This window comes from Pelobates fuscus, chromosome 1 (assembly GCF_036172605.1).
Source record: "Pelobates fuscus isolate aPelFus1 chromosome 1, aPelFus1.pri, whole genome shotgun sequence".
In the NCBI taxonomy this organism is placed as follows: Eukaryota; Metazoa; Chordata; class Amphibia; order Anura; family Pelobatidae; genus Pelobates; species Pelobates fuscus.
In genome coordinates, this window is record NC_086317.1 from 35,629,313 (window position 1) to 35,654,504 (window position 25,192).

General features: G+C 41.1%; 2 protein-coding genes across 9 annotated transcripts in view; one reads left to right on the forward strand and one right to left on the reverse strand.

Moving 5' to 3' along the window:
- The window catches only part of ITSN1 (intersectin 1), a 140,573-nt gene extending 133,268 nt beyond the window's left edge, over positions 1-7,305 (reverse strand). For all 8 annotated transcript variants that reach the window (XR_010090429.1, XM_063447584.1, XM_063447565.1 and 5 more), the window contains exon 1: positions 7,138-7,305. The gene's annotated coding sequence lies outside the window, so the exon portion shown is untranslated. The remainder of the gene's footprint in view (positions 1-7,137) is intronic.
- A 222-nt stretch (positions 7,306-7,527) lies between these two features.
- CRYZL1 (crystallin zeta like 1) overlaps positions 7,528-25,192 on the forward strand; it is a 46,514-nt gene continuing 28,849 nt past the window's right edge. Inside the window, exons 1-3 of the mRNA XM_063442670.1 lie at positions 7,528-7,667; positions 17,357-17,420; positions 20,607-20,678. Coding sequence (XP_063298740.1) covers positions 20,610-20,678 — 69 coding nt within the window. The 5' untranslated portion in view covers positions 7,528-7,667; positions 17,357-17,420; positions 20,607-20,609. The remainder of the gene's footprint in view (positions 7,668-17,356; positions 17,421-20,606; positions 20,679-25,192) is intronic.

Consider the following 25,192-nt stretch of genomic DNA (forward strand, 5'->3'; position numbering starts at 1 on the left):
AGCTTCTCTACACATTTCCTGTAAAGAGATTGAATGTTTAAATCTTCCTTTCTTGCAGTCTAATTTATCATTTCTTATCTCCTTCTATGCCAATAGCCAGCTAGAGCCTTTTGTGTGTGACTAAAGTTCAATTAATAGAACAAAAGTAAACACACTGTGCAGACTGAAAATAAAACCATTTTTTTTTATGTAGGCTGGAAAGGTATGTCTAGAGTTGCCTCAACAGAAACAAAAGTGATTTAACTCCTAAATGGCAGAGAACTGAGCAGCGAGACTGCAGGGGCATGATCTATACACAAAAACTGCTTTACTAAGATAAGAGGTTTTGGTGCTTAAGATATCCCTTCAAATAATAAATATATAAAAACTTGTTAAAAAGAAAAAAAAATGGCAATGATTGAACTAGCAATATCGGATGCAAATATGAGAATCAGAATGTAGATGTAAAGCAAATCACTAAACTAAGGCACTTTCAATAGCACTGGCGATTCAATGGCTGACTGCAAAGAAGTATAATGCAGACAAAAGATTTTTGTGCAGGACTCCTGAATACATTCTTATCTAGGAGTCTCTCAAATGTAGCCAAAAACAATAGCACTGTAGAATTCTAAGCAGGCAATAGGATACGAAAAGCTTTATCTGCATCTTCTTCAGAAATCACGCAAATTCAAATGAAATAAAAGCAGGCAGCCCCTTACTGTGCTAACATTTAAAGGGACGGCAATGGATTGATGTAACAAAAGCAACATTAAATGTGTCCGTACAAAGATCCAAGGATACTAAAAACATGTTATTTTATGGGAATGTTAACAGCATGTGCTGTGCTTAACGTGGAGTTAGAGAATTTGCCCAAATGTTTTTTATTTTAGTCTAAATTTTTTAAATGTGTTTTTCAATTCACTATTTAGTGCATGGGTAGGCAACCTTTGGCACACCAGGTGTTGTGAACTACATCTCCCCTGATGCTTTGCCAGCATTGTGGCTGGGAGAGCTTTAATGAGAATGTAGATCACTACATCAAGACTGCTGAAAAATTCCTGGCCTTGATTTAATGAACGAAACTCCAGGGTATTATAGATCCACAATATAAAACAATGCTTACACATATTTATTCTGCCACAGACTGACCTTAAAGCAATACAATAAATTGGGGAAAAAAAAGCCATTTGTGCACTCAAATGCTGTGTACTATATTGAGAAATAGTACATGAGCCAATCCCTGAAAGATCAAGTGAAGGCAGAGTTAGGATTGAGAATTCCTTGCAAATAAGTAAAACTTAAAAAAATAAAAAAGATCTAATTGACATTGCATGCATGATAGCATCAATAATAAAGCAAGATACAACAGTGTTGCATATGAAATACTTTACATTCACATTTTCCAGTAAAACAGGACGCATAAAATCACAGCAAAGAAAAAAACAACAAAAGAACACAACTATCCAGTCCAACTAAGTTGCGAGTAAGGACCAGTCTGTTTAATCACTACAGTGCCCCAGGAAACATTCGAGATGATATCGGAAAAGAGAGTAAAATCATATCACTTTTATTATATGGAGAGAAGGGCATTAGAGTCATTATATTGTTTCTATAAAAGCTCTTCAAAAAACTATGTGGGGAACAAGCATGTTTCTTGCTGGCTTAATGTGAGGGATGAAATTTCGTCCCAAAGATAAAGAAGTAAAAATGTAAAAAAATAGAAAGTCATTCAGCATGCCTAAAATTCCATCACAGGCAATATACATTCTCAGACTATTCTAACTTGCAATAATTCCAACACAGCAGTCCAATCTGGCATTCATGACATGGACTAAAGAATGCAGCAAATTTCTAAAACAAACTAGCACACTTCATAGGAAAATGCAATATAATCCAGAGCATTTAAAAAAGTTCATATCAAAATGTATTGACCGCTTTGCGTTTCATAAATGCTGGCTGTCTTTGTGTTCACTGAATCCCTTTAAAACTGTTCTAGATCTAGGCAAATCAAGTTAAAAGAACAAACTCTTTAAAAGTAACCGCTAATTAAATGTAGCTATTAGCTGTGTATCAAAGATACGCTACAAGCACCAGAACCACTGTATCCCACTGTAGTGGTAATGGCGTCAGGAGTGCCTGTGGCTGTCCTAGTATGATTTGACCGCTTACCTGGTTTCCCCAGATGCCCACACTGCTGGACAAGGTGTACGGCTCAGTTTAACTACATAAAGCTGGTCCAGGACCAAGCTCAGCCAATGAGCGCTGCCCTGCTTGGCTCAGAAGATGCAACTGGTTTCTTCTGCAAAAAAAGATGCAATGCAGGGTATGCGGTTGCAGGTGTCACGTGGGACATAAGGTAAATTTGTCAAAGAATTTTAAAACCGTTTGACAAATTACACTGGCTTGGCCCCGGGGCACTCCATGCACCATAACCACTACAACAGGTTGTTGTTGTTAATGTGGTTAATGTGCTTGGAATGTTCCTTTAAGAACAAAATCTAACACAACTGTACCCTCTCTAGATTAAAATACTTATGCAAATAGTAATTTGGCATAATCTAGTGTGACCACAAGAAGGATCATTATCACATGTGATAACGTCTCAAATGACATGTCACACTAGACTACAGCATGTGTCCACTTCTACAGTTTAGTCAATGGCATAATCTATACAACTGTGAGAATTTTAGATTTATTCCTGTTATGGAAGTGCTCTTTAACAGGTTTTAAAGTAAAGCAATACATGAAAGGCGCATGTTTCCAAACTAGCATTATCAAATATATTCACTCCACAAACGTGCTTTCTATAATGCCCAGCCCGCCTAAACAATCACTGAGCAGCAATATAGGACTCATTTGTAAAGGTCTGACAAGCGATCACAGTCTAAAACTGGAAATTAAAAGGGGAATTGAAAATTCAGAACAAGACCATAAACGTATTTATTGGCATTTAAATGGAACCGAATTATAAAATAATTCCAACCCTCATATTTTGGCCTGAATTTTACAATTCTAGTTTAAAAGTAACCATTTAAAGTACAACCCTCCGTTTTCAATAATGGCAAACATGTAAACAGTAATTATTGGTGAATTCAATATGAAATACTCTAACGAAGAAGTAAAATTATAAAATCACCCGTACTTGTTAGTGATTTAGCCATAAGGTGTTAAAATCCAGAAATAAAAGGGGTCAACAAGGACATTTCCTGAGTAAGCAGAGGAATTTGTGAACGGAAAAAGTGAGACTGGAAAAAATCCACACACAGCAATGGTAGATTATCTGCATCTTGTGTTTTTTTCGCGTTACCAAACTATCAGAATATAATGCAGAGCTGATGGATATAATGGCAAGTTAGAAACAAAAGAATTGGGGTGACCTGATGGACATTACCTGGTATGAAATGGTAATTTTTAATTTTAGCCCAAAAATAGCCAAATCATAAAACATACTTGGGCTTTGAAAAGGTTACCAGCTTGATTTGGGGTTTTTTTCCTAGAAACTTAAACTTTGCCTTGTATTCATGGCAATTTAAACCTCAGTCAAAAAAAGCCTTTTTATTTTGATGCAAAAGACTAATTACAGCATTTCAAAAGCAGTGGTCATAGAATATAAAATTGGGGATAGAAGTAAAATACTTGAGAATTGTTGACCTGGGCTCCTTGTCACACTTATGTACTAATGTCATGAATAAGCAGAAGAAAAAAGTAAGTGAATAGGGATAGGACTGATAGCGCATTATAGACAAGAAGACATTGCATGAAATACAGGACTAAAGCGATTTCTATACAAAAAGAGCAAAATGAACTTGGAACAGACTAAGTGGAAGTGATAAATATTAGCATAGTATAGAAATTCAACAAGTAAAACAGGCATCAGGAGCCAACATTTCCTTACAAAAACAGGCAGTATGAACCTGGAACAGTTTCTCAGCAGAAATGTTATGTTAAAGACCAGCATAAACATTGTAATAAAAATAAAGTAGGGGAGGGATGTTCACAAGTCTTGAAGATAGAAAAAGCAAAAAAGAAGAAGAAGATTAAAAACATATGCTAAGCGTATAATTATGATTACTAGGGCTCATTCACACAAATTAAGCCATATATCTCAACAGTACAATGTTAAGACCAATCGCTGATGCTAACATTGGTATTAGGTCACATTGTTTATTGGTACAATGTAACTTTTACAAAATACTTCTGTGCAAATGTGAAGTGTTTTCTTAAATCTGTATGACAGATACAATGTATTCCCAGTAGCATGGTGTAAGTAGCACTGTGCCAATTATGCATTAACTCCAATCATAATGCAGTCAAGGAAAGCATGACATCCCATCTTATTTTTTATTATTTCTGAAAAACACCAAAACCCCTACTACGCCTGCTTGGATGGGTGGCTCTAAGCAACTTTAGCAAGTATATTGCCATCATTCTATCACTGTGTAGAAGTCATGATTCCCACTGCAACTTTTAGAGTATATTACATAAATTGGATCCATAAAGCCTAGCAGGGAGCTGAAATTGGGGTTTCATTCTTGTAATAATCCCTTCATGACTTGGGCCAAAGGAAAATTCCTTTATATCATACCAGCCCTGGAAATCAATCTGTCAGGAAGGAGGAGAAGCTGCATTGCAGATTTCATGGTTTTATTCCTCTCCCCTTGGTAGAAATCCTGGCTTTACCCTCATTATATTATGGCCCTGGGATAAGACTCAGTGAGATAATGACTGCCATGCCTTCCATGGCTGCATCCTGCTTTATTTCAATGCTCTCTGTATAAATCCTGTCTGTATCCTCATTATATTATGGTCCAGAGATAAGACTCAGTGAGATAGTGACTGCCATGCATTCCATGGCTGCATCCTGCTTTATTTCAATGCTCTCTGTATAAATCCTGTCTGTATCCTCATTATATTATGGTCCAGAGATAAGACTCAGTGAGATAGTGACTGCCATGCATTCCATGGCTGCATCCTGCTTTATTTCAATGCTCTCTGTATAAATCCTGTCTGTATCCTCATTATATTATGGTCCAGGGATAAGACTCAGTGAGATAGTGACTGTCCTGCCTTCCATGGCTGCATCCTGCTTTATTTCAATGCTCTCTGTATAAATCCTGACTGTATCCTCATTATATTATGGCCCTGGGATAAGACTCAGTGAGATAATGACTGCCATGCCTTCCATGGCTGCATCCTGCTTTATTTCAATGCTCTCTGTATAAATCCTGACTGTATCCTCATTATATTATGGTCCAGGGATAAGACTCAGTGAGATAGTGACTGCCATGCATTCCATGGCTGCATCCTGCTTTATTTCAATGCTCTCTGTATAAATCCTGACTGTATCCTCATTATATTATGGTCCAGGGATAAGACTCAGTGAGATAGTGACTGCCATGCATTCCATGGCTGCATCCTGCTTTATTTCAATGCTCTCTGTATAAATCCTGACTGTATCCTCATTATATTATGGTCCAGGGATAAGACTCAGTGAGATAGTGACTGCCATGCATTCCATGGCTGCATCCTGCTTTATTTCAATGCTCTCTGTATAAATCCTGTCTGTATCCTCATTATATTATGGTCCAGGGATAAGACTCAGTGAGATAGTGACTGCCATGCATTCCATGGCTGCATCCTGCTTTATTTCAATGCTCTCTGTATAAATCCTGTCTGTATCCTCATTATATTATGGTCCAGGGATAAGACTCAGTGAGATAGTGACTGCCATGCATTCCATGGCTGCATCCTGCTTTATTTCAATGCTCTCTGTATAAATCCTGACTGTATCCTCATTATATTATGGTCCAGAGATAAGACTCAGTGAGATAGTGACTGCCATGCCTTCCATGGCTGCATCCTGCTTTATTTCAATGCTCTCTGTATAAATCCTGTCTGTATCCTCATTATATTATGGTCCAGAGATAAGACTCAGTGAGATAGTGACTGTCCTGCCTTCCATGGCTGCATCCTGCTTTATTTCAATGCTCTCTGTATAAATCCTGTCTGTATCCTCATTATATTATGGTCCTGGGATAAGACTCAGTGAGATAGTGACTGCCATGCCTTCCATGGCTGCATCCTGCTTTATTTCAATGCTCTCTGTATAAATCCTGACTGTATCCTCATTATATTATGGTCCAGGGATAAGACTCAGTGAGATAGTGACTGTCCTGCCTTCCATGGCTGCATCCTGCTTTATTTCAATGCTCTCTGTATAAATCCTGACTGTATCCTCATTATATTATGGTCCAGGGATAAGACTCAGTGAGATAGTGACTGTCCTGCCTTCCATGGCTGCATCCTGCTTTATTTCAATGCTCTCTGTATAAATCCTGACTGTATCCTCATTATATTATGGTCCAGGGATAAGACTCAGTGAGATAGTGACTGTCCTGCCTTCCATGGCTGCATCCTGCTTTATTTCAATGCTCTCTGTATAAATCCTGTCTGTATCCTCATTATATTATGGTCCAGGGATAAGACTCAGTGAGATAGTGACTGCCATGCATTCCATGGCTGCATCCTGCTTTATTTCAATGCTCTCTGTATAAATCCTGTCTGTATCCTCATTATATTATGGTCCAGGGATAAGACTCAGTGAGATAGTGACTGTCCTGCCTTCCATGGCTGCATCCTGCTTTATTTCAATGCTCTCTGTATAAATCCTGACTGTATCCTCATTATATTATGGTCCAGGGATAAGACTCAGTGAGATAGTGACTGCCATGCATTCCATGGCTGCATCCTGCTTTATTTCAATGCTCTCTGTATAAATCCTGTCTGTATCCTCATTATATTATGGTCCAGGGATAAGACTCAGTGAGATAGTGACTGTCCTGCCTTCCATGGCTGCATCCTGCTTTATTTCAATGCTCTCTGTATAAGCCCTGGGTGTTATCCCAGTGAGGGCTGCGTGTAATACACAGTGTACACAGAGCAGGGCAGCCAGGGATCTCCTCCATCCCTGCCCATCACTTCTTATACTCCATATACAGGAGAGGCTCACCTTCCATTGCCCTAGCAGATCTGGACTACATTTCCCATGATGCCCAGGCACTCAGAATGATGGGTGAGGATCATGGGAAATGTAGTCCATGTTTTGAGAAGGCTATTAGAAGGTCTCTCCCTCCCCCAGGCCTCGGATGGCTCGCTCACCTCATAGCCCGCTGGCTGTGTGTCCGGGAGCCCGGTGAGTGACCCCGCTCTCTGTTCCCCCCTGAAGCGGACACTCAGCGCAGATTCTCATTCACCGCCTCCACCTCCCAGCGGCGCTAAGACGACACCCCATACCCGCTCAGCGACGTCACACGTCGGTTGACCAATGGCGAGCCGCGGAGGCCACGCCTCCCCGCGCGTGACGCCTGCCTATCGCCTGAAGAACTGTGAGGAGCGCTCGCGCTGAGGGCGTGGTCAGGTCACCGTGCGCGAGGCCGCGTCACGCAGAGGCCGAACCCTCCCAGCGCCATGTTTAGTGTGGGCGGACCAAAACAATAGGAGGAGCAAAGGGGGGGGGGGGGGGGTTAAAAAAAAAAAAAAAAAAAAAAAGAAGGTGGAGGCAGTTATTGAGCAGCTAAAACGGCAGCTGGAATTCGCTCTTAGTGGCGTGTGTGAGCTCGCGAACCTGCCCTGTCCGTGAAATTCCGAAGTAAGGGCGCGGCGTTTACGACATTTTACGACTTGCTGAGGTAAAGTCGTGATATGAGAATCGAAAAAAAAAAAAAAAAAGAGATTTTTTTTTTTTTTTACTATTGCCAGAAACGAACATGGCCGCCGTGCGGCTTCGTGTCACGTGGCGGGTGACGCTGACGTTGGAGCTGGGCGCGCGCTGGGATCTCGTGGAATGGCGCGTGTGATCCTAGCCTGGTGACGTCACATTCCCCTCAGTATCCCGTTAGGTTAACCCTCGCAGTGCCAGAGATGTCACTAATAATCTAGAAAACACAGATTTATTATCACATTTAACAAACTCCAGATTCACTGTGAGCAGAGCCACTGCCCTGCCTTTCAGGCCAGTTTATAAACCCCTCCCCCCTCCAGTACGCGCCCCACTGGCAGCACAATAACCACCGCACAAAAAAAGTGACCTCGATAAAGCGGCGCGGTCACCGTCTGGGGTATAACTTCCAAAGACCCCCAATAATGGCCGCCAGGTGACCGGGGTCAGGGAAAGGTGAGTTCTACTTACCCGAACCTGACCTTCGTGGGCACGACCAACCATCCCCCTCCGCCGGTTCCTCCTCAGTTACTGGCGCTTCCGCTGTACTCATGTGCAATGGTTTGGCCCCCTACTGGGGTCCCCAATGGGCCCTAATTTTCCCTAGTCGTCCAGTGACACACTTCCGGCATCTGCAGACCGTAGATATCGCGCTCACCGCCATTCATTGGCTGAGATCGGTAACAAAAGTCGCACCTGATTAACGTTGGTCAGCCTGGAACTCGAGTCTGGACTGGCAGATGACAATCCAATGACGCTGCTGGAGGTAGAGTTACACCTCCGTCAGCAGACCGGTTAAACAACATTCAAAGTGAAACGCTGCACATACAGACTCTAGGCACCCTTACCACTTCAAATCACTGAAGCTGTCATGGTGCTTGGAGTAGCTCCTTAAAGGAGCCAATAAAGGGTGGTGCGCGAATTAGGCCTTCGTCTTAGGAAACCATTAAATCACTGACGCTGGATGCACTCATGCAGAGCGTGAGGACATCTATCATCAGGCAACTTAAAGTCTGGTAAAATGTCAAAAGCGCCTTTAGTGGCTGTCTGGTAAACATTGCTATTTCTCTAAAACTGCAATGTTTTACATTGCAGGACCGAGGGGGCCGGGGACAGTGCACCCAGAACACTTCAATGAGCTAGCGTGGCATTGGTGCCTATAGTGTCCTTTGAATTTCTCCCTTTCTCTAAAGACAATCTTAACGTTTGCGCAATAAGTTGCCATCGGAATACGTTGCTCATGCAGTATTATGACTGTTTCCATCACGCCTCAGTTCAAAAAAGTTTTTTTCTTAAAATCTTTTGATTGCGTAGAAATTTCAGACATTCCGACTTATTTTTGTTTTGTTAATCTCTTTTCATAAAGACAAATAATGTTTTACTATTTGTGGTATGCTGGGCTCGTCTATGGTGTTGGTCCTTTCTCCCATGGAGGTAACTATCAAACTAGTGTAAGTTACATCTTTTTGCTCCAGCTGTTTGCCTGCAAATTCAAGAGAACCAAATGTTACATCAGGCTGGGACCAGATTTGCTGGCAGATCTATTATTATTATTATTATTGCAATTTATATAGCGCCAACAGATTCCGTAGCGCTTTACAATATTATGAGAAGGGATTTAACTATAGATAGGACAATTACAAATAAACTTACAGGAACAATAGGTTGAAGAGGACCCTGCTCGATCGAGCTTACATTCTATAGGAGGTGGGTGTAAAACACATTAGGACAGGAATTTGCAATCAAATAAGGTGGACTGCCCTTTAGGAGAGGGCAAGAGACAGGTATGTGAGGTAAGGGTTAGTCTTGGAGGCCATATGCTTTCCTAAAGAGATGAGTTTTAAGGCACTTCTTAAAAGATGCAAGACTAGGGGAGAGTCTGATGGCGGTAGGCAGGCTATTCCATAGGAAGGGAGCCGCCCGCGAGAAGTCCTGCAAGCGCGAGTTGGCCGTACGAGTGCGGACAACGGACAAGAGGTGGTCACGGGCAGAACGGAGAGACCGAGAAGGGACATACCTGTGGATCTGTGAGGAGATATAAGAGGGGATAGAGTTGTTCAGTGCTTTATAGGTGTGAGTTAGTACCTTGAATTGACTCCTATAGCATACAGGAAGCCAATGTAAGGACTGGCAGAGGGGTGAGGTGTGAGAGAAACGACTAGAGAGGAAAATCAGTCTAGCCGCAGCGTTCATTACGGACTGTAGGGGTGCAGTACGGCTTTTGGGAAGACCAATCAGGAGAGGGTTACAGTAATCCATGCGGGAGATTACCAGAGCATGGACAAGCTCCTTGGTAGTATCTGGTGCAAGAAAGGGGCGGATGCGGGCTATGTTTTTAAGATGGAATCTACAGGATTTGGCAACATGCTGGATGTGAGGCTCAAAGGTGAGACCAGAGTCAAGTATGACGCCAAGACAGCGCGCTTGCAAGGATGGACTGATGTTGGTACCACAAACTTGAAGGGAGAGTGAAAGAGGAGGATCAGTATTAGGAGGAGGAAAGACAAGGAGCTCAGTTTTTGAGAGATTGAGTTTCAGAAAGCGGGAGGACATCCAGTCAGAGATGGAAGAAAGGCAAGCAGTGACACGTTGCAGGATGGCAGGGGAGAGGTCCGGGGAGGAGAGATATAGCTGGGTGTCATCAGCATACAGGTGGTAGTGGAATCCAAAAGAGGTAATAAGTTTGCCAAGAGAGGCAGTATAAAGAGAAAATAGAAGTGGACCAAGGACGGAGCCTTGGGGAACTCCAACCGAGACAGGGCGAGGGGAGGAGGTATCATTAGAAAATGAGACACTGAATGAGCGTTGGGAGAGATAAGAGGAAAACCACGAGAGGACAGAGTCACAGAGACCAAGTGATTGAAGAGTTTGAAGAAGGAGAGCATGATCAACGGTGTCAAAGGCCGCTGAGAGGTCAAGAAGAATTAGTATGGAGTAGTGGCCTTTGGATTTAGCTGCGATTAGGTCGTTAGTGACTTTGATAAGGGCAGTCTCTGTAGAGTGGAGAGGGCGGAAGCCAGATTGAAGGGGGTCAAGGAGAGAGTTGGAATTGAGGAAATGAGACACACGGGTAAAGACAAGCCTTTCCAGAAGCTTTGAGGAAAAAGGGAGCAGGGATATGGGACGGTAATTAGAGAGGGTGGATGAGTCGAGGGATGTTTTTTTTAGTATAGGTACTACAGTGGCATGTTTAAGGTCAGCAGGGACGATGCCAGAAGAGAGTGAGCAGTTGAAGATGTGTGTTAGAGAAGGCACAAGACAAGTGGAGAGAGATCTGATAAGGTGAGATGGGACAGGATCGAGCGGGCAAGTGGTGGGGCGAGAGGAGCAAAGAAGAGCAGCCACCTCTTGGTCAGTAGCTGGGGAGAATGTCTGAAGGGTAGGAAATGCATGATCTATGTGTGATTGAGAAACAGAAAGGCAAGGAGGGGAGAATTCTTTCCTTAGCTGTTCAATCTTGTCAGTGAAGTAACATGCAAAGTTATCAGAAGTAAGGTTAGTTTTGGGGGTGGCCACAGCAGGGCGAAGAAGAGAATTAAAGGTGTCAAAGAGACGCCTGGGGTTGCGGGAACATGAACTAATGAGAGAGGAAAAATAGGACTGTTTGGCAAGGGCAAGGGCTGCACTGTATGAACACAATATGAATCTATAATGGAGAAAGTCTGATTGGGTACGAGACTTCCTCCAGGAGCGTTCAGCACAACGGGAGCATCTTTGCAGGTAGCGCGTTGATTTAGTATGCCATGGTTGGGGGCGGGTCCTCCTTGAGGTGCTTGTTTGGAGTGGCGCTGCAGTGTTCAAGGCAGATGTAAGAGTAGAGTTATATATGGAGATGGCCAGTGAAGGACAGGAGAGGGAAGGGATGGACAGCAGTTGTGAATCAATGTCAGCTGACAACTGTTGGAGATCCAGAGAATTAAGGTCCCTCCTGAGTTGAGGGGGGTTAGGCTGAGGTTGTTGGGTGAGGGGGTACGCAAGAGCAAATGATAAGAGGTGGTGATCAGAGAGTGGGTATGGAGTGTTGCAGATATTAGTTACTGTACATGCATAAGTGAAGATTAGGTCAAGGGTATTGCCAGCTACATGGGTGGGAGAATTTGCCCACTGTGATAGCCCGAGGGAGGAAGTCATTGAAAGTAGTTTAGTGGCTGCAGAGGTCAAAGGTGGGTTTATAGGAATATTGAAGTCCCCTAGAATTAGGGATGGAATGTTAGAAGAGAGGAAATAGGGTAGCCAGGCAGCAAAGTGGTCAAGGAAGAGAAGAGGGGAACCAGGGGGACGGTAAATAACAGCAATGTTAGCGGAGAAGGGTTTGAAAAGGCGAATTGAATGTATTTCAAATGACGGGAAAGAGAGGGAAGGGGGGGGTGGGAAGAGGTTTAAAAGAGCAGTGAGGGGAGAGGAGAAACCCAACACCACCACCTTTACATTCAGAGTTTCTTGGGTTGTGGGTAAGTTGGAGACCACCGAAGGACAAAGATGCAGGGGTGGCAGTGTCAGAGGGGGAGAGACAGGTTTCTGTTAAGGCTAGTAAATCTATTGAACGAGAGATAAAGAAGTCATGGACAGCAGTGGATTTAGTTATATTGCAAACAGAGCGTGCGTTCCAGAGGGCAGTATTGAAGGAGGATCTAGAGGAACATGAGATGGGTATGAGATTAGTGTGGGTCCTTGGGTTAGTATGTGCTGTGTTTGTTGAGAGGGGACCGGGGTTTGGAGATACATCACCAGCTGCTAGGAGCAGAAGGATAGAAAGGAAGTGAAGGTGGGAGTAGGATTTGAAAGTTTTGTAGGAGGGTATGTATGTAGATTTGGGAGGAGTTGGTGGAGATAGGCTGGAAAGGTATGTGTAGAGTGCATGGGATGAATAGAGAGGGGAGGGGAGTAAGGTGGAAGTAATGAGGATTGTGTTGCCAGGGACAGGTGAGTGAAAGGATAGGGATATTTTAGTGATCAGAGAAGTTAGTGTTAAAGTGAAAAATAGAAGGGAGAACATTAGAGAAAATGTGTATTATATAGATATGTAGATCATATATACAAACACACACAAATATCAATGAGTGTTTAAACCAGTGTAAGTATGCAGTGTGTTAAATGACATCAGGTGAGGAGAGGTTTGGTAACTTGATTGGTGTGTTAAGGAAACCAGCTGATGTGCACTATCTATAAGTAAGTTGTTGACCATGGTGTGGGCGATCTTCCAGAGATGATACCTCTGCTCTGAAGATTTTGCAGGACTTGGTTGCTTGGGAGTGCTGGGTGTTAATGCTGTTTTAAGGGGGCCAGTCTGAAATATAAGGTCTGAGGTTAGAAAAAAAAAAAGAAACAAAACACACTATTATGGGTGGGGAGACATGGGGCTATTGAGGTAATTAATTAGAGATGAAAAACTAAAAGGAGAGAACATTTAGGATAAAAAGATAGGAAGGATCAGATAGGTGAAAGTCATAAACCATGAACATAAATTTACTAGATTATCAGTGAGAGTAGTAACACTAGCTAAACAAACAATTAACAACGAGTCTTAGGGAATGAACATAAAATGACATGATCATACCAGCTTTAAGAAAAACAAAAACAGAAGATCAGGATGGGAGATATATATTGCTTGGGAGTGCTGGGTGTTAATGTTGTTTTAAGGGGCCCAGTCTCTGCTCTGAAGATTTTGCAGGACTTGGTTGCTTGGGAGTGCTGGGTGTTAATGCTGTTTTAAGGGGCCCAGTCTCTGCTCTGAAGATTTTGCAGGACTTGGTTGCTTGGGAGTGCTGGGTGTTAATGCTGTTTTAAGGGGCCCAGTCTCTGCTCTGAAGATTTTGCAGGACTTGGTTGCTTGGGAGTGCTGGGTCTATCAAATAATCACCGTACTGAAGCATTCGATAAATCACTAAAGTGAAAATTCAATGTGCATTTTAACTTCAAGTCCACATTATCCACATTGTGCTATTATGACCTTACATTTGATATTCACTTTGAACTCTCACTTTAGTAACACTGTTTATGTGAATTTTAGCAAACTTTAAAGGGACACTATAGTCACCTGCACATCTATAGCTTAATGAAGCAGTTTTGGTGTATAGAACATGCCCCTGCAGCCTCACTGCTCAATCCTCTGCCATTTAGGAGTTAAATCCCTTTGTTTATGAACCCTAGTCACACCTCCCTGCATGTGACTTGCACAGCCTTCCATAAACACTTCCTGTAAAGAGAGCCCTATTTAGGCTCTCTTTATTGCAAGTTCTGTTTAATTAAGATTTACTTATCCCCTGCTATGTTAATAGCTTGCTAGACCCTGCAAGAGCCTCCTGTATGTGATTAAAGTTCAATTTAGAGATTGAGATACAATTATTTAAGGTAAATTACATCTGTTTGAAAGGGAAACCAGTTTTTTTTTCATGCAGGCTCTGTCAATCATAGCCAGGGGAGGTGTGGCTAGGGCTGCATAAACAGAAACAAAGTGATTTAACTCCTAAATGACAGTGAATTGAGCAGTGAAATTGCAGGGGAATGATCTATACACTAAAACTGCTTTATTTAGCTAAAGTAATTTAGGTGACTATAGTGTTCCTTTAATCCGAATGGCAAAATGTAACCTAAAACAGCTTTAGATAAGCACATCTGCAAAAAACTCTCCAACAAGGCTATAGTCAGTCACCGGTTGGTTATTAATGGCCAAAATCTGAAAGATTCTGCAAGTCAAGTATTTATCCCTCTGATGTACTAGTCTCACACGTTACAAAAATATGAATCCAAAGAGGCCATAGTAGCCAAACTGAATAACTGATTTAGAGGATTTTCCAGTTTGGCTAATTGGACCTTAAATTTGACAAGAAACAGATTACCGTATAAGCCGAGTTTTTCAGCACATTTTTTGTGCTGAAAAACCCCAACTCGGCTTATACTCGAGTCAGTGTCTGTACATTGCCATAATACAGACAGGGGCTGGCAGAGAGTTTACTTACCTCTCCTGCAGCTCCTGTCAGCTCCCTCCTCCTCCGCGCCGGTCCGTTCAGCACCTCGGTCAGCTCCCAGTGTAAGCCTTGCGAGAGTGCGGCTCTCGCAAGACTTACACTGTGAGCTGACAGGGGAGCTGACCGGACCGTCGCGGAGGAGAAGGGAGCTGAAGGAGAGGTAAGTGCTCTTTGCCACACCCCCTCCCCCCCACTGAACTACCAATGCCACTGGACCACCAGGGAAGGAGAGCCCCCCTCCCTGCCATGTATCAAGCAGGGAGGGGGGAAGAAAAAAAATATATAAATAATAAAATAAAATAATAATATAACAAAAAATAATAATATAACAAAAATAAAAAATATTAAAATAATAATTAAAACAAATATTAAAAATGCCCACCCCCCACCAAGGCACTGCATTCACACACACACTGCACTCATACACACTGCACTCATACACACTGCATTCATATACACACTGCATTCATATACACACTGCACTCATACACACACACACACTGCAGTCATACACACACACACACTGCAGTCATACACACACACACTGCAGTCATACACACACACTGCAGTCATACACACACACTGCAGTCATACACACACACTGCAGTCATACACACACACTGCAGTCATACACACACACACTGCAGTCATACACACACACACACTGCAGTCATACACACACACACACTGCACTCATACACACACACACACTGCACTCATACACACACACACACTGCACTCATACACACACACTGCACTCATTATATACACACACTGTAAATATTCAATTAATATAATTTTTTTAGGATCTAATTTTATTTAGAAATTTACCAGTAGCTGCTGCATTTCCCACCCTGGTCTTCTACTCGAGTCAATACGTTTTCCCAGTTTTTTGGGGTAAAATTAGGGGCCTCGGCTTATATTCGGGTCGGCTTATACTCTAGTATATACGGAGTACAGCTCACTCTGGTATACTGAAGGAGAAGGGGGGTAACCCCTAGTGGAATCGAAGAGGGAAGTTAGAGAGTAGTATACCAGTATAGGGGTATTAGAAGCACATAAAAAGTGCTATAGGTAATAGTACCAATGGGAGGCTAAAGATGAAACAAAAACAAAAAAAAGAATTTATTGAAAAAAATATAAATGCTAAAAATTGCTAGAAACTTGGCAATCACCCAAAGTGTAACACACAAATAAATAAAGTGGAAAAACCTGAAGTAAATAACGTTTTTCATTTAATTATTTACTTCAGGGTTTTCCACTTTATTTATTTGTGTGTTACACTTTGGGTGATTGCCAAGTTTCTAGCAATTTTTAGCATTTATATTTTTTTCAATAAATTCTTTTTTTTGTTTTTGTTTCATCTTTAGCCTCCCATTGGTACTATTACCTATAGCACTTTTTATGTGCTTCTAATACCCCTATACTGGTATACTACTCTCTAACTTCCCTCTTCGACCTTAAATTTGAAATTCACTATGAATTCTCACTTTAATTAATAACCCTATAAAATGTGAAATTTTATGACCAATCCAAGATCAGTGAGTAAGCAAAAAATAAGTTGGTTCTGTTCAACCAGCAAGGTCTCTATTTGCAGCTTGTCCAGCATCCAGCCAGGGTCACTCTGTGCACCATAACAAGTTTGCACCACTGCCATTGATAAACGTTTGGTAACATAAAGTGAAAAGTTGACCATATAGAGAATCTATGCATTTAAATACACCATGTCTATGGAGTGATCTCCATTTTATGTGTGTGTGTGTGTGTGTGTATAGTAGCTAAAAGAAGCATTGTGAATTCTGGATGTGCATATAGTATCTGAGTAAAACCCCAGGTTATATGCAGGGCTTCAAATTCCAAGTCCTCCACTACTGGCCAGGTTTTAAAAGTTACTCACTGTCTGTCGCACTCTTTAAGAGTGAATTTCTAATTGCGCTATATGTTAAAAAATGTGTATATATAATCAGTATTTATACTGGCAACATATTATGGAGCGCTGTATAATGGGCGTAAAAAATGCCTAAACGTAATCGCTACAGGAGAAGTTGTATAAATGGAAATAAAATGTGATAAGGACTTTCCTATATGCAAGGTCATTCTTTGAGACTCTGTTAAAGGAATGCTCCAGCTTGCTGAGTACATTAAGGGTTAACTCACTGTCTTCTTTTTCTCATTTATAAAAGTGCCAGTTACAAGAGAAACCCACCGTTTTATAAATGTCCTTGGATGCATCCTGCTGGCTGTCATACACGTAGAAGGGTTCCCTTACTTACACGCATTGAGCTTGTTAGAGATTCTCATGGAGAAGAATTGGATTTAATATTTTTCAGTGAGAACTGTTTTGTAGGCGCAGTGTAGCAACTACTGCGTGTGCATCATTAGATCCCAATGCTTAAATATATATATATATATATATATATATATATATATATAATTTTATCCTCCACAGCAAAAATGTGTCTTTACAGTGTGGAATGAGGAATTCACTGCTGTCAACATCAACGTATGCTTTTAAAATGGCTTAATGGGCTTTCTTTCTGTCTTATGAACCCTGCATGCCTAATTTGCCCTTTTGATTGTACCCTTCTGGTTTCCCAGTTAGTACACTTAAAATGCATAACGCTGCGTGACTGCTGTTTGTGTTGTGAATGGTTAAATCCTCCCTAATCCCGCCCTCTTTTCTCTTTTCCAGCTGTGATCAGGACAAGGAAGAGCTATTCATTCATTCTAAGTAGGAAACGTGGTGGGTCAGCGAGGTAAGGAAACAAACCCAATGTCGACATGGTTCCTGTTTTTGCTGTCTTTCCTGCTGAGTCTGCAATATAATGTTCTTTGCTGTGTTTTTTTTTTTTCCCCCCCCCTCTCTTTTCTACAGACTACTGTGGTCTGTACGGACATGATTTGCACATATTTATTTTTAGTTTGGTTATTTTTTATTTTAGCAAAAGGCTGCAGTGATGTCTATTTGATGTGAACCTGTTAACTGCGTTATTGTAATTAGGTATTTTAACATTTAGAAGTTTGGTTTTCAGTTCACTACAATTGACTATTTTATTTAGGCCAAATAATTTGAGATGGATTGCATTCCCCTGCAATTTCACTGCTCAATTCACTGTCATTTAGGAGTTAACCCCTTCAGGACCGGCCTGTTTTTGCGATGTTTGTACGTTAAGGACCAGAGCAGTTTTAACACTTTTGTGGTGTTTGTGTTTAGCTGTAATTTTCCGCTCTCTCATTTACGGTTCCCATACAAGTTATATATTGTTTTTTTCACGACAAGAAGGGCTTTCTTTACATACCAGTATTTATATTATGTCATATATTGTATTTAAAAAAAATAATGAAATATGGTGAAAAATAAAAAAAAAACATGTTTTTGGACTTTTACTTGAAAAATCTTTTACTTATCTACAAAAGCTAATGAAAAAAACTGCTAAATAGATTCAAAATTTTGTCCCGAGTTTAAAAACACCCAGTGTTTACATGCTTTATTGCTTTTTTTTGCAAGTTATAGGCCTATAAATACAAGTAGGAAATTGCTGTTTCAATATATATATATTTTAAATGTATCAATAGTGACATTGTTACACCGTTATCTGTCATAAATCCCCGAAACACACCTAACATGTACATATTTTTTAAAGTAGACAACCCAGGGTATTTAAAATGGGGTATGTCCAGTCTTTTTTAGTAGCCACCTAGTCACAAACACTGGCCAAAGTTAGCATTTATATTTGTTTGTGTGTTAAAAATGCAAAAACCGCTAACTTTGGCCGGTGTTTGTGACTAAGTGGCTACTAAAAAAGGCTGAACATACCCCATTTGCAATACCTTGGGTTGTCTTCTTTTGTAAATGGTATGCCATCATGGGGCTAATTCTCATTCCTTGGCTACCATACGCTGTCAAAGGCAACCTAACCAATCTGACAAATTTCAATAAAAAAAATCAAGCCTTATATTTGACCCTGTAACTTTCACAAACACTATAAAACCTCTACATGTGGGGTACTGTTATACTCAGGAGACTTCGCTGAACACAAATATTAGTGTATCAGAACAGTAAAATATATCACAGCAATAATATCCTCAGTGAAAGAGCTGTTTGTGTGTGAAAAATGCAAAAAACTTCACTTTCACTGACAATATCATCGCTGTGATATGTTTTACTGTTTTGAAACACTAATATTTGTGTTCAGCGAAGTCTCCCGAGTAAAACAGTACCCCCATGTACAGGATTTAGGGTGTCATAGAAAGTTACAGGGTTAAGCACAGTGCTAGCAAATTAAATTATCTGGACTTTTGGCCTGGGTTGGCAGGCAGGTCCCTCAAATTGCAATCATTAAAATTACTTAATTAGGTAAAAATATTACATAAATATGCACGTAGAATTTTAATATATATACATATTTATATATTTGACGTCTACGTGTATATTTATGAAATTATTAATGTAATTTTGTATGTGGACATATGTATATTTCGTATTCTTTTTATTTATTTATTTATACATAGATATATATATCATCACATTCTAAGTGTATTTTGATATAAATATATATATATATCAATATCAAAATACTGTTAGAATAAAATTGAATATATATATATAATTTTTTTTTAATTATTCAAAATTATTTTTATTTTTTGTTATTTATTTTTATTAACATATTATTTGTATTTTATAATAATATATATATACCATATATATAGTTATTATATATATTGTATATATTCGTGTGTAATTTAAATATAAGTGTATTTTTATATTAATATACGTATATATAAATATAAAAATACACTTAGTGTGACATTATATATATGATACATATACATATATTATATATATAGATATAATACATGTATATATATCATATATATATACACATATTATAATTTTTTTTACACTGATTGTTTTTTTTTTTAACTTTATTTTATGATTTTACACTTGCAGGGAGACTGCCTGTCAGCACAGACAGTCCCCCTGCAGGCAGATACAAAGACCCCTATTGCGGTCATGTGATCGAGTGATCACATGGCCGTGGGGTCCTGATCTGCCGAGGGGGGACTGCCCGGGCAGACAGGCAGTCCCCCTGGACCGGGAGGAGAGCTGATCGCCGCCGTGGGACCGACGGCGATCAGGTAAGTAGCCCAAAACCGTTATGACGGTTCAGGACCGTCAGCGGTCCAAACGCACGTTTTACCGCTGACGGTCCTGAACCGTCAGCGGTCCTGAAGGGGTTAAATCACTTTGTTTCTGTTTATGCAGCCCTAGCCACACCTCCCCTGGCTATGATTGACAGAGCCTGCATGAAAAAAAACTGGTTTCACTTTCAAACAGATGTAATTTACCTTAAATAATTGTATCTCAATCTCTAAATTGAACTTTAATCACATACAGGAGGCTCTTGCAGGGTCTAGCAAGCTATTAACATAGCAGGGGATAAGTAAATCTTAATTAAACAGAACTTGCAATAAAGAAAGCCTAAATAGGGCTCTCTTTACAGGAAGTGTTTATGGAAGGCTGTGCAAGTCACATGCAGGGAGGTGTGACTAGGGTTCATAAACAAATGGATTTAACTCCTAAATGGCAGAGGATTGAGCAGTGAGGCTACAGGGGCATGTCCTATACACCAAAACTGCTTCATTAAGCTAAAGTTGTTCAGGTGACAATAGTGTCCCTTTAACAATGTAGACCAACGTTGAGAAACAGATGAATTGGATATTTGCAACTCAATTTTCCATTTCACTGTTGAATGAGTGACCCTCCCAGTGTCCTGAGGTGTGCACTTAATATGCCGTTCTAATCTATATTTTATTTTTGTATGTTTTTGGATTTATTTATTGGGGGGAGATGGTGTAGTGTGAGTGTTCTATTTTGTAAACCCCCCAGCAAGATTCACTGTGCTAAAATTAATAAATATATATATATTTTTCCCCCACAGCTCATGATGAAGGGTTTATATTATCAGCTAAATGCCACTGCACTTGAGGACATGTTTTTCCTCCAGGAAATGGTAAGCTTTGTGTCATGTAACTACCACCCATTAGGTTTGTTTACAGTGCCGTTTTGGGGATGCACTTAAAAGGACACTATAGTCACCAAAACCACTTTAGCTTCATGAAGTAGTTTTGGTGTATAGATCATGCCTCTGCGGTCTCACTGCTCAATTCTCTGCCATTAAGGAATTAGACCACTTTGTTTATGCATCACTAGGCACAACTCCTTGCATGTAACTTGCACAGCCTTCCTAAACACTTCCTGTAAAGAGTCATCTAATGTTTATACTTCCTTTATTGCTAATTCTGAGTAATGTAGAATTTCTTATCTCCTGCTCTGCTAATAGCTTGATAGAAAATGCAGCAGTCTCCTGTGTGTGTTCAATTTACAGAGCAAGAGATGCAAACTTTTAAAGTTACATCTGATTTGAAATTGAAATCAAGTTTTTTTTTTTTTTTTTTTCATGCAGGCTGTGTCAGTCACAGCCAGGGAAGGTGGCAGAGAATTGAGCAGTGAGACTACAGGGGCATGATCTATACACAAATACTGCTTCATTAGGCAAAAGTTGTTTTTGTGACTATAATGTCTCTTTAAGTTCAACTTATAAAAGTTCCTTTACATGTGTGGTATGGATTGGATTAAACTGGCACTGAAAAAATATATAAGCTACACAGAGATTGCACTCTTGCATTAGCAACTGGCAGATCCAGAGATAAGACCTTTAGTCATTTTTATTAAAGTAAAACTATGGTTGTCAAATCTACCATACTTTCAAAAACGCATATACATTCTTCATGTTGATGGGCAGCTTATGAAAAGTGCTACCTACAGTGTGCTCAAGGGTTCTTCATTCATTAACTGATTGATTTTGAGCTTGCAGTATATGTGTCCTACACATTAGAAGTTACAAGTCAGAAGTGTTCATATTCTGCCCCAAAATGCATTAGTGATTATAAACATTTTAAAGTCAAATTAGGGGATTCTGGTCTAATTATCAATGTTATCAAATCACTGTCAAATGAAAAAAACGCCCAGTGAAAGTGTGACATATGGCCCATACTCATTTCTAAGAAAAGGGGTAGCATTTACATTTGTCCCTAAGGTCACCTCTAATGTTTGTCGCTTAGACAGTCATAAGAGGCACTTCCTGTTGCGGTTCTGCAATCTTTGCATGACTGTTGTTCGATGTCTTTCCTTTCTGCATGAGGACACTGAACACTTATGCTGATTGGCCCAGCAATGGATTGTGGATTGGCTGAGATCATCATCTTATACCCTAACCAGAGTAAAATATTTGCATAAAAAACATGTTATTGGGGGCGTGGCCTAACCACAGAAGCGGATGGTCGCAGGTCTGCTGAGCTCCAGGCCTGAAAACTGAAAAAAACTACTAAAAAACCCCACAATTGGGCCAAATCCAGCCCGGATAGACCCAGCTGTTTAGACTAACGCGATGGGGCGAAAAACGAAGAAATTGAAACCTGAAAAACTCAAACCGGGCACACATATTGGTGAGCTGTGGCAGAAGGCCCAAGAAGCCTCTACCCCTAACATGGTGGATGCTCAGACTTCTACAGTGAATCATCGGATGAAGCACAAGGGGAGCTCATACAGGCCACCCTCAAACCACCACCGACCCGAACCTAGCCCCCACCACCCGCCGCAACCCCTACACCGGTGAGTATGGAGGCCATCAGAGACTTAATGGCAGACCACCATAAAAAAAATATCGGCGGATGTGGCCTCGATTCGGGACTCCCTGCAGGGCCTTAATGGACGACTCTGTGCTGTGGAACACACCACGCAAACCCAAGACACACAAATCAAGGAACTACAGCAGGAGGTTCGGGCGCTGTGGAGCCTGTCTAAGCAGAATGACCTACGATATGCTGAGATGGAAGATAAACGTCGTCTGAAGCATCTCAAGATCAGAGGCATAGCAGATACTGTAACGGACTCTGAACTGCCCCATTTCGTGCGACGGCTCCTCACGGTAATGCTCAACCCAAAGCAAGCCAAAGCGGTGACACTAGATGAAATGTTCCGCATCCCAAAACCTGCTAAGGCTCCAGAATCAGCCACCCGGGATGTAATCCTGCAGTTTCAAACCCAAAGAGACAGTTCCGCAGTCCTGGCAGCGGCCAGGGTCCAGCCGACCTACCCCTTCGAAGACATGAATCTAATGTTTTATGCGGACCTCTCGGGAGCAACGTTGGCCTGGAGGAGATCCCTGCAACAGCTGACATCACTCCTACGGGAGCAACATATTAAATACCGCTGGGGCCAAGCTCACACCCTGATGGTAACAAAGGGCGATGATATGCACAAAATACACTGCATACAAGAGGCACCAACGATCCTGGGGCTGCTCGGCCTCCCTCCGAACACACTGACTCAGCCAGCACCCAAGGAGAGGCATACGAACCCCCCAAGTTGGGAAACTGCCAGCGCTGTTGAATTTGTCCCCAGACGACGGAACGGAACACCCACCGTCATTGCCACAACCTGAAGGACAATTCGGGACTGTGTGAGTTAACGGGACATTGCCCCACCATAAGGGACTTCATTTAAGGAGACTGCCGACTAACCCAATTGCTTACACCTCCCCACTATGTTTATGTTAGCAGCATTTTTGGTGGTGATGGTGTTGCCTTGTACTAACCACATATTCATAATGAGCTTGTCATTAATACCAGCCCGCGCCTCATTCTGACGCTAGACAAACTCACTCACCCCCTGGCACAAACCGTATTCTCCTGCCAAATTATCACAATGCACATTGCCCAAACCTGTCATGATAAGGTTTGCGACAATAGACCTGTTGCTGCTATTGGGGCACTAGGAAATGTATATACCATACACTGCACAACTAAAGTGAAAAATTTAAGGGAAAGGAAAAGATATAACAGGAGAAGAGGGAACGGAGAAAGGGGGGAGAAATATCTAGGTTATAATGCGTCATAGACAGTTTAAACCCTAGTTCTATTCTCTTGCTAGTTTAGTTTATTATTTTATTTTATTACCTTAGTACATTGACTATCGAGCGTAGTTTATGGTGCAGACTCGAACATTAGTCACGGTCTATATTAAGCTCGACCTATCCGATACAATAACTAAAAGAAACGAATACTAAGCATACACCTCGATATTCTTACGGGAGATTCTCCTATACGTAACTTAACTACTGCGAAGATTACGCTTTAAGAGTCCATTAGCATAACGGCCACACAAGCCGATGTAAACAATGTTGAGCATTGAATATCTGGTTTCAGTTTATTTTCTTTATGTAACTTATGTTCTTTATGTAAACCATTAATCATACCGTGACAACTTAACCGTTTAGGCAAGCATGGGACACGAAGCGAAAGCTGTCTCCCCTACCGACCACATTTTTAAGCGTCAGCAAACCTAACACTGTTCCAAGCACGTTAGACCTAGCTGGCTGCATATTTTCTATACTTATGTTTGTAGTAACCTGTTGACTTCATGTTAATTACAACAAAAAAAAATGTGCTGTGCTGACTGCCAAGACTTGAAAGGTTATATTTACTGCCTGCAAATGCTGTCGTGACTGTGTATGGTTGTTACCACTCATCACACAAGAAAAATAAAGAATAAAAAAAAAAAAAACATGTTATTGTTCATTGTAGACCTCTGCAGACCTTTCAACAATATAAAATGCTTACTACACTTTATTACATTTGATATTCATTCTCTTGGAGTAGAGGGTAACTCTGAGCACCATGACCACTTCAGTGATTTGAGGTGGTCATGGGGCCTGGAGTCTGTATGTGCATCATTTTGCTATGAAGCCCTTAACATGCGAAGATTTACCTATGCTGCTGGAGAGCAAGAGTTCTAGGTGGCTAATGTGAATTCTGTAAAAAATTGGCACCTGACGTCAGTGGAATGCATTGGAATGGAGACAAGATTGATTCTGGGGAAAGGGAGGTTACTCTGACCAAAAACAGTGTAACCCTTTAAAGTAATAATCCCTCTATTACATTGTAGCAGTGGGGGAAAAAAGCAAGGGATCAAGATAAGAGGATGGCAATATGCTTTGGTAAAAAAAACAATTGACAGATTGATATTCACAGATTACGGTACTTACTTTGAAGGGACATTATAGGCACCCAGACCACTTCAGCTAATTGAAGTGGTCTGGGTACAGTGTCCCTATTGCACTTAGTGCTGCAATGTAAAGGATTTTACATTGCAGCACTAAGTCTGCCCCAATGACTGTCTACTAGGCAGCCACTAGAGGCAATTCCAGAATGTTACTGGAATTTTGCTTCCTATGGGGAGGCCTAATGCGCATGCGGCACTTGCAATGCATGCACATTAGCGCCCACTCATCAAGGGATGTTGGATCAGGTAAGTAAATAAAGGGTTTTAACCCTTTATTCACTGGGGGTGGAGGGGCACAAGGGAGGGAGGAGACAGGGGGAGTTATAGTGCCAGTAATACAGCTTTGTATTCCTAGCACTATAGTATTCCTTTAAAGCAGCCTGTATTGGTTATCTTGTGTTA